Here is a 10,322-nt window from a genome sequence, read left to right as displayed (position 1 = left end):
CATGGTTTCTGGAGACTTGAAGTCCAGAGCCTATGTCTTTTATGTTTGTTAGATTGACTTTGTCTTGATGTATCCGGTAGGGAATGTCTCAGGTGTCTTGTTGTTAAAAATCATCAAAATCATGGCCTATTGACAACAGATTTCACTAGGTGACACTTGCGCAGTGCGTAGGTCTTCAATGCAAAAGACATCTGCGCAGGCAATTCAAATTTATTCATTAGGAGACACTTGCGCAGTGCGTAGGTACGCGATGCAGCACTCGCGCAGATGCGAACACGGTAACACAAATCAAATGGGTTTATCGGAGTAAGATTATTAAGAATTTGGTGAAGAGCTTTTTTGGAACGTTTGAATTTGTCTAATTTCAATGGTGTACGACCTTGTCTGTGTATTCTGGCCAGGACATGGACAATTGTTGTGCAATTTGTTTGTGGAATGTTTTGAAAGGCATTGGATTGATAAGAGAGGATATGTTTTGTAATGGAAATGTATGATTCAAAGGTTTGATTCTTTGATGGAAGTCATCCGTGAACATTTGATTGCCTAACATGGAAATAGAGCATTCCTTGTATTTGTACTTGTACTTGTAATTGGCAACCATGTTGTTTTCGAGTTGCCATGTCGTTGTTCGGTTTGAAGAAAAAAATCATACTGACACGAAACACCCATAAACACCAACAAAAAACAAATATTATTGTATGAAAGAAAGATTGAATAAAAAAGAAATCAAAAAATATAAAAATAATTTTGAGTACAGGGTGTAACAATAAAATTTGTACAATTTTGAAAATAGAATGACACAAGTATGCCGCCTATTTTTTGGTTTGATATTTATATATCTATCAAGATAATTTCTTTAGCCACCAGATAAGCTTTGTTGCAATAAAATCGTAGGTATACAAGTGAAGATATAGGCAATTATGTAACCTAGTCTTAAAACCACTTGGGCCACTTTTGTCTAAGTGTTACAAAAGTGACTGAATAGAGTTGAACCATGTTGGACGGTGTTGGACGGTGCTCTTATGATAGGTCGATTTAAACAATGGGGTATTCGAAGTGGTAGAAATGATTACATAATAGAATATCTCACAACTAAGCACTGGCATAACAACCTCATTTACTAGAAATCGTGGCTGCAGTTCAACACCTTTAACCCCAATTCACGTTGGAAGAGGGTATTTTTATGGTTGTGACATTCGGTAGCACATGGAGTCAAGCAGAAACCATAAGATTGTTTATAGCTCATTTTCCAAAATCACGTTTTCCATCAAGGCATACAATTACATATAACTATGAGAAGTATGTAAAATTTGTTGACAGAAATGCTGGCAATAGTGGTCGCTCCAGAACAGCTAGAAGCCCAGCTGAACTTAATTTCAATTTTTTATTGTTTTGTACTTATGGGTGCAAAAACTGTTCTCAGTTTTACCAATCTCAGGGATATGAGCAATTACTTTACTTTATTAGATAATTTGAAAGAAATTTCATGACTTCATTTATAGATTTTAGAGAAATATCATATTATTATAAGTTCATGTTAATTATATGAAGAAACACCACTTATCATTCTTTTGTGTCAGTTCGTTGATGTTCAATGCACGATAAGCACAATCTACGCGGTTCAAACTTGATATACGCTAACATGGCAAAAGTGGCCCAACACGTTTTCTGGACGATTTAATTAATCGGACATAACTTTTGAACCCAAGCTAGTAAAGACACCAACTAAACGTCTTCTTTTAGCCAAGATATTACTAACTCTATTGCACATAACATTTATGCCGTAACTCTTTTAGTTTTGTCCTGAGAAGTCAAAATGCAATTGTACAAATTTTATTGTTACACCCTGTATAGTAATAGCGTCGGTAATCGTTTGTGCCACCTATGGCTGTATGGAGCCATTTGCTTCGGAACTACCGACCATAATTTAGGATCAGCAAACGTTTGTACCACTCATGTTGGAGCATGAGCTTCGGAATTGCTGATCAATGGATCCAGCGAGTTTGTAATTCATCAAGTTCATCTTGGACCGTCGGATTCCAGGGAACCCCGCAGTAAGGAGCAGTGTTGGAGCAGTAAGCCAGCAGCGCATGATCTTCTTCCAATGTTTCATCTGGAGTGCCGAACCGACGTGGATTATGTTATTTGGACAATGGACATTTGTGATTAGGACACGAACACTATTGATTAGGATTCAAGATAACTCATGGAACCAGTGATTCTTAGTGAAATTTGCTAAATTGTTTGATACCACAGTCAAAGAACTATAAAGCATCATTTGAACTATATTATGACTGTGAAATGTGACTATAGCGCTGCTACAGTGTGAACTCTTACATTATACTTAGTTATATTAGTGGAGAAATCATTATAGACAGTATATAATCTCCATAAAGCGCCATTGTTGAATCAATAAGTGTTATATTCAGCTTTCAACAGGATCAGTAAAGTTGGAGATAAAAGATTATTGTTAAATTTTGGCAATCTTTTGGCCCAAATTTAGTTTGCCATTTTTGGATCAAAATTTATTGTTTGTTAATTAAAAAGAAGTGCTTAGTAATTGCATGTTTGTCACATGGCAATTAAGGGGCCGGTATGTAGCCACCACTTTCTGGCTTGGAAATTTACCTGGCTGGCGCCCTCTATTTTGGACCATAACTTCAGCCAGAGATCAGAAATATCATTAATGTTATCATGCCGGTTGTTTGAATGCTCGGAAGTTACATCTTTTTCTACCGCAAAGATTGCGGAAAGATAGCGTAAAGATTCTGTCTAGTGGATAGATAATATATGTTTGAAGATAGGAAAAAGGAAATAAAGCCAAAGGACAAGAACGATAAGTATCGCTTCAATGTTGTTTATACTCCTGTCATTATCATCTGCAAATCTTGCGTGTGATGGGGAAATGGGTCATTCCGAGTCTTGTCAGACCAAATCGATGTGATATTATGAAAAGAACCAGGGTCGCTAAAAGATCAGCGATAGACTCAAGAACGAGTCAAAATTAGACCCTACACTAAGTTCGCCAAAAGTTCCCACAATTTCTGTTAAGTAAGCTTATAATCTGAAAAAAGAGTCGAGATTCTGCAAATAATGTGCAAATAATGTGAAATAATGTGCGATTTACCGCTTTTTCCCTTGTGACATGGGGGCTTCTTACTTGCAGATGATTTTACATGCAGAACTCAAACAGGTGATTAAACCATTGGGCTATTCAGTTAAAATCCATACACCCCTATGGAAGACATGCCCTTAATCTTCCACACAGGGAGTGTGAATTTCAAATGAAGTTACCTGAATAGGCGATTCCATTTGATATCTACACCCTGCGTGCGCGATTGAGGTCATGACCTCCATCTAGGGGTGTATGCATGTCAAATGGAATAGCCCATTGGCTGCAAGAGTGTGGCAGTCAAATTTCACTGTATCAGCTACACATTGAGTTTGTACAGTACACAGCCTGTGGAGCAAAATATCGATTTCAATTTTTTGCGGCTTTTTTTTTTTTTTTTTTTTTTATCTCGAAAGCCCTAAGTAATATGCGCGTTCTCGTTGCGAAACTTTGATCCGGAACCAATTCTAATTTTTTGACGCCAGAGGAAAAAAGCACTTGGAACTCCAGAAAAATGCATTTGAAGTTTTAATTTTACATGGAACCCTATGCAAAATATACAAGTTGGAGTCCAAATTGAGCTATATGCTACACATTGGCTGCCTTGAGATTCCAGTGGTTAAAAATATGAGTGATTTTGAACGTTTCAAATTTTCAGCCCCCCCCACCTACCCCCCTGCAGATTTGTTTAATTTTTTTTTAAAGGCGAGTGATTTCAAATGTAAAATCATGATCTGGAACAGACTTAAATATTGAAATCCTTCAAATCCTACAAAAGAAGAAATGTTGGGCTATTCCATTTGAATTCCATACTCCCCACCCGGCAAGACATCTTCCACACAGGGAGTGTGAATATCAAATGGAGTTGCCTGAATGGGTGACCATATTTGATATCTACACTCCTCTGTGCAAGATTGACGTCATGACCTCCATCTAGAGGGTGTAAGGATTTTAACTGGAACAGCCCATTGGTTGCATTTCACACATAGGACATACAAGGTATGCTGGTAAATCACAGTGTCAGCACATTGTGTACTTTGGAGATGTGGAGCAAATTTGATTTAAATTTCCCGCTTTTTTTACACTCCTCTGTGCAAGATTGACGTCATGACCTCCATCTAGAGGGTGTAAGGATTTTAACTGGAACAGCCCATTAAGCATTTGCTGCATTTCACACATCGGACATACAAGGTAGGCTGGTAAATCACTGAGTGTAAGCACATTGTGTACTTTGGAACCTGTGGAGCAAATTTGATTTAAATTTCCCGCTTCTTTCGAAAGCCCTAAGTAATATGCGCGTTCTCGTTGCGAAACTTTGATCCGGAATCAATTCTAATTTTTTTGACGCCAGAGGAAAAAAGCACTTGAAATTCCGGAAAAAGCCATTTAAAGTTTGAATTCTCCCATTGAACCCTGTGGTAAAGCCACATTTTGGAATTCAAATTGGACAATATCCTACATATTGACTGCCTTAAAATTGCAGGGGTTGAAAGTATGGGCAATTTCAAACATTTTATTTTTTTTGACCCCCCTAAACACCCCCCCAATGCATTTTTTTCCCTTCAAAAAATTTGGTGTATGGCGGGTGATACAGGCCCCATGACACAAGGGAAAAAGCGGTAAAACGAGCAAAATCGCTCAAAAACGCTAAGTTCGCCAAAAGTTCCCACAATTTCTGTTAAGTAAGCTTATAATCTGAAAAAAGAGTCGAGATTCTGCAAATAATGTGCAAATAATGTGAAATAATGTGCGATTTACCGCTTTTTCCCTTGTGACATGGGGGCTTCTTACTTGCAGATGATTTTACATGCAGAACTCAAACAGGTGATTAAACCATTGGGCTATTCCAGTTAAAATCCATACACCCCTATGGAAGACATGCCCTTAATCTTCCACACAGGGAGTGTGAATTTCAAATGAAGTTACCTGAATAGGCGATTCCATTTGATATCTACACCCCTGCGTGCGCGATTGAGGTCATGACCTCCATCTAGGGGGTGTATGCATGTCAAATGGAATAGCCCATTGGCTGCAAGAGTGTGGCAGTCAAATTTCACTGTATCAGCTACACATTGAGTTTGTACAGTACACAGCCTGTGGAGCAAAATATCGATTTCAATTTTTTGCGGCTTTTTTTTTTTTTTTTTTTTTTATCTCGAAAGCCCTAAGTAATATGCGCGTTCTCGTTGCGAAACTTTGATCCGGAACCAATTCTAATTTTTTGACGCCAGAGGAAAAAAGCACTTGGAATTCCAGGTAAATGCATTTGAAGTTTTAATTTTACATGGAACCCTATGCAAAATATACAAGTTGGAGTCCAAATTGAGCTATATGCTACACATTGGCTGCCTTGAGATTCCAGTGGTTAAAAATATGAGTGATTTTGAACGTTTCAAATTTTCAGCCCCCCCCACCTACCCCCCCTGCAGATTTGTTTAATTTTTTAAAGGCGAGTGATTTCAAATGTAAAATCATGATCTGGAACAGACTTAAATATTGAAATCCTTCAAATCCTACAAAGAAGAATGTTGGGCTATTCCATTTGAATTCCATACTCCCCACCCGGCAAGACATCTTCCACACAGGGAGTGTGAATATCAAATGGAGTTGCCTGAATGGGTGACCATATTTGATATCTACACTCCTCTGTGCAAGATTGACGTCATGACCTCCATCTAGAGGGTGTAAGGATTTTAACTGGAACAGCCCATTGGTTGCATTTCACACATAGGACATACAAGGTATGCTGGTAAATCACAGTGTCAGCACATTGTGTACTTTGGAGATGTGGAGCAAATTTGATTTTAATTTCCCGCTTTTTTTACACTCCTCTGTGCAAGATTGACGTCATGACCTCCATCTAGAGGGTGTAAGGATTTTAACTGGAACAGCCCATTAAGCATTTGCTGCATTTCACACATCGGACATACAAGGTAGGCTGGTAAATCACTGAGTGTAAGCACATTGTGTACTTTGGAACCTGTGGAGCAAATTTGATTTAAATTTCCCGCTTCTTTCGAAAGCCCTAAGTAATATGCGCGTTCTCGTTGCGAAACTTTGATCCGGAATCAATTCTAATTTTTTGACGCCAGAGGAAAAAAGCACTTGAAATTCCGGAAAAAGCCATTTAAAGTTTGAATTCTCCCATTGAACCCTGTGGTAAAGCCACATTTTGGAATTCAAATTGGACAATATCCTACATATTGACTGCCTTAAAATTGCAGGGGTTGAAAGTATGGGCAATTTCAAACATTTTATTTTTTTGACCCCCCCAAACACCCCCCAATGCATTTTTTCCCTTCAAAAAATTTGGTGTATGGCGGGTGATACAGGCCCCATGACACAAGGGAAAAAGCGGTAAAACGAGCAAAATCGCTCAAAAACGCTAAGTTCGCCAAAAGTTCCCCTAATTTCTGTTAAGTAAGCTTATAATCTGAAAAAAGAGTCGAGATTCTGCAAATAATGTGCAAATAATGTGAAATAATGTGCGATTTACCGCTTTTTCCCTTGTGACATGGGGGCTCCCACGAGCAACCAAAAGGTCATCGCGCAGAGAAATTAACATTTTACATATCGCGGAAATGATACTTTCTACTATCAATGTGCAGGGCACGTTGTAGCTGTGCACACTATAGATTTAACCACAGGTCTTCAAAAACTATGAACTATCGCACCGTAGATATTGAAAGCCTAATGTGCACATCCTACGGATCGCTGTGCCATGGCTAGTTTATATACACCACCGAGTTGTTGTTCACTAGTACCATTGCCTGAACAACTTAAGCACACGGGACGCCGAGGAAAAGTAGTTGTTGCACTGTTCATTTGTGTCATATTAGCTCCTCTGTTTTATGACAGAAGCTCAAACTCTTCAGGCATCCGTGATAGACTGCCTGTTGTTCAAAGACAATATTCGCACGATTTAAGAAACACTACAGTGCGCCTCGACGGATTAAACTCTAACTCTACACTACACTCGATCCATGCTGATTCCGATTCATGGATTCCATCCTTTAATTATTTCAAACACATGAATGGAATGTACAGGTTGTCTTCCAATCCGTGGACTCATTCAGATTCAGGAAGTATGGGGACAACAAGTGCTGAAAAGTCGTATTACAAATTACTAAATCCGACGGACATCAAAGTTGGTGATATAATACAATTTGCAATCACAGCACAAGATGCTAATGAGAGAAAGCGTGTGGGAGGCGGCGACTTCTGGGTTGCTACGCTTTCTTCTGAAAAGAACCCTAAAGCAAGCACTGCAGGCAAGATCGTAGACTATGACAACGGGACCTATAGTGTTTACTTTGTCGCAGCTTGGAATGGATTTGCCAAAGTCCAAATTTCTTTAGTACATCATGCCGATGCTACTAGTTTCCTTGATACTCTATGGGAAACCCCGCGTGTTGAATGGACAGCTTCATATAACATAGGTAATAAGAAAGTCGATACGTCTTGCTTTACTTTAACGTCCGGAATAAGTACATGGAATAATATGTGTGAATACCCAAATCCAAAAGCACTTGGGAAAACTAGTTTCATGTGTGAAAAACGAAATGGGTTTCCTTGCTCTTCGCTGACTCGTGCTAGCATTAGCACAAACCCGAAGAAAATAATTGTTAATATTAAACGACTTTTGAAAGGCCATGACGACTTATTTGGAATATCGAATGGATCTTGGAAAGTTAACAAACGTTTAGTTTCTGGCCCAAAGCAGATAGAAATCAAAGGACATGGACATTTAGTACCACCCATCGATTTGCCTTACTGTGGTCCTAACCTAGAAAGACCAATAAGTGATGGATATTGGCATGATGGAAGCTGGACTTCTTTTAAGTGTAAAAAACCTAGCCTAGACATCCAATATGTTGGAGAATGTATGAGAAATAAAGAAATCCATTTACTAGGTGATTCTACGTTAAGACAATGGGGAAAAGTATTGGCTTCGTTAATGTCTGGCCATGACATTGATGATCAGATTGTTAAACACCATGTTAAAGCTTATAATTTCACATTGACATTCCATTTCCATCAAGTACGAATTGGGAAGATATATCCAACCGATTTGAATCAATATGAGGTCGATGTGATAAAATCTTTAAGAAATCCTGAATGCAATTATGTCATAGTCTTTGATGCTGGTTTTCATTACGTTCAGTGGTCAAGAGAAGCCTATAAGGACCGCCTTCTCCACCTTCGCGCTGCATCTATGGAATTACTTGCAAGATGTCCAGCTGTACCAATTATTTTCAAAGGACTGCATCCTCGAGATCATCCTTATGACGTTTACATTAATGTTGCAATTAGTGATTATATCATTCATGAAATGCTACAATTGGCGCGAAACATTTTCAATCAACCAGGAATACAGATTTATTTGTTAGATACGTGGGACTTGGCACTTTCTTACCCGGCCCCAAATAAAGTACATATGCCATATACTGAGAAGGATGAAGAAGTCGCCATGTTTTTGTCATATGCTTGCCATATGAAAAGAACAAAATCGAGTATTGGAACATAATCATGATAATGAAAATTAATTAATAAATAATGATTCTATTCATTGACATCAATTAGACATGAAGATTTATTCTGTGTGGGCCTTTGTTTCCCAAATGAGAACAATAGTCTGCATATTGTTATGCAGCATTGTTAAGGTAAATAATAGCTTGTAGAGAGTACAACTCATTGTTGCTAATGTCAAACTTGTCACACAAGTAAATGAGACACATGGGGTTGTGGACATAACACGGTTTGTAAATAAGCTCTTCATTTGTCATTTAGGGGCGCCATCTTGAAAAATGGCGGTCATCTTGGATTTTGAATGCTAATGTTCTTTTCTTTATAAGTGGGTATATCGTGTATGTGCCATTCTGTTGCTTGTATCACATTGGGCTCAATCTTGGTCTGCAGTACTAACCGGTGAATATATTATAGATATGCATCAAGTGAGCTGGTGTTTGTTGTTATCCCTTTCACTCAGAAATACAGCCATAAAATTTCCGACCAAACAAAATTTTGACAACTTTTTCACTTTAAATGAGTAAAATTATTAAGTTACGATATCCCGATTTAGGTGTCACACATTCAGAAAATTGTTTCATGGTTCAGTGAACAAATTAAAATGAATGCTTCAGATTATTAAATGCTTTTAACGATGACTTCCAAGCATCTCTTGCGCATGCTGTTGACAAGACAGTACGACGGCAATATCGTAACCGCTTCAACAGAAAATTATTACGGGTTGGTGAGCACCAAGGAGCTTAGATAGGAAGGAGAAGCAATTCGCCTTAGAAGTGATGATGTAACAGTATTAACTACCATAGCAATAGGTTTAAACAATTTTTGAATATATCGCCCTACACTACAAACAGGTTGCATCACTTGTGCATGTCTCCAATCATAGATTGAATACAATACCGCTCTTTTCAAAGATACTAATCTTACAGGTGCGAGTGATCATTGCAATGGTAGTTTATCACTTTTTCGCCGAATAGATCATACGTAACGTATTGTTCCTTTGATGCCGATTTGATTTGCCGACAGGCTGTTCATAAAAGTGGTAGCATTGTTTCGAACAAAGGAGTTCCGCCATTAATAGTGCAGACAAAGGCGTACTATGATACGTACTTGTACGTACTGACGTCATAATTTTCTCACAATTCATTGCAACATTATAAAGAAATACATAAGATTTTAGAATCGTCCGGGACAGTTTATCTTAACAGGTGCGAGTCTTACATTTTAAGACAATGAAGCTGGAGAGCTAAGGAACAAATTGTATGTGTCGAAATTTTAAAATCATACGTCAGATTTGAAATCTCTCTCTGTGTGTCAGGTGGCGCTGTGTAGCGCTGCTATGGTCTTCACAAGAGTACGCCATCTCACTCGATCTGATTAGGAGGCAGAGAATTTTATTTCAATTTTATATACGCCAAAATGTTTTCTGAATTTAGTCAAAATTAACACTCAATTGATGGTGAAAATTTTATGTAAATTTTACGTAGGTCCCGACTAAAGATTACTGCGATTTTTTTTCTCGCTGATTTTAGAGGCAATTTTTTTTTTTTGCCGCGAAGTTGTCTTTTTTCAATTTTAATGTATACCTTTATACAGAGCTGGGTAGGGGAAAATATTTTTTTTTGCTCATTTGTGAGGCAATTTTTTTTTATTCATCAGTGAGGCAAATTTTTTTTTTACTCAT

General features: G+C 38.1%; 1 protein-coding gene across 1 annotated transcript; it reads left to right on the top strand.

Moving 5' to 3' along the window:
* The first annotated feature begins 7,199 nt into the window (after positions 1-7,199).
* LOC140151734 (NXPE family member 4-like) lies at positions 7,200-8,639 on the top strand. The gene has a single exon (XM_072174072.1). The coding sequence runs from the start codon at positions 7,200-7,202 to the stop codon at positions 8,637-8,639; it is 1,440 nt and encodes a 479-aa protein (XP_072030173.1).
* The last annotated feature ends 1,683 nt before the right edge of the window (positions 8,640-10,322 follow it).

This window comes from Amphiura filiformis, chromosome 5 (assembly GCF_039555335.1).
Source record: "Amphiura filiformis chromosome 5, Afil_fr2py, whole genome shotgun sequence".
Lineage (NCBI taxonomy): Eukaryota > Metazoa > Echinodermata > Ophiuroidea > Amphilepidida > Amphiuridae > Amphiura > Amphiura filiformis.
The sequence above is the reverse complement of the archived record's forward strand: the minus strand, read 5'-3'. Positions and strand labels throughout refer to the sequence as shown.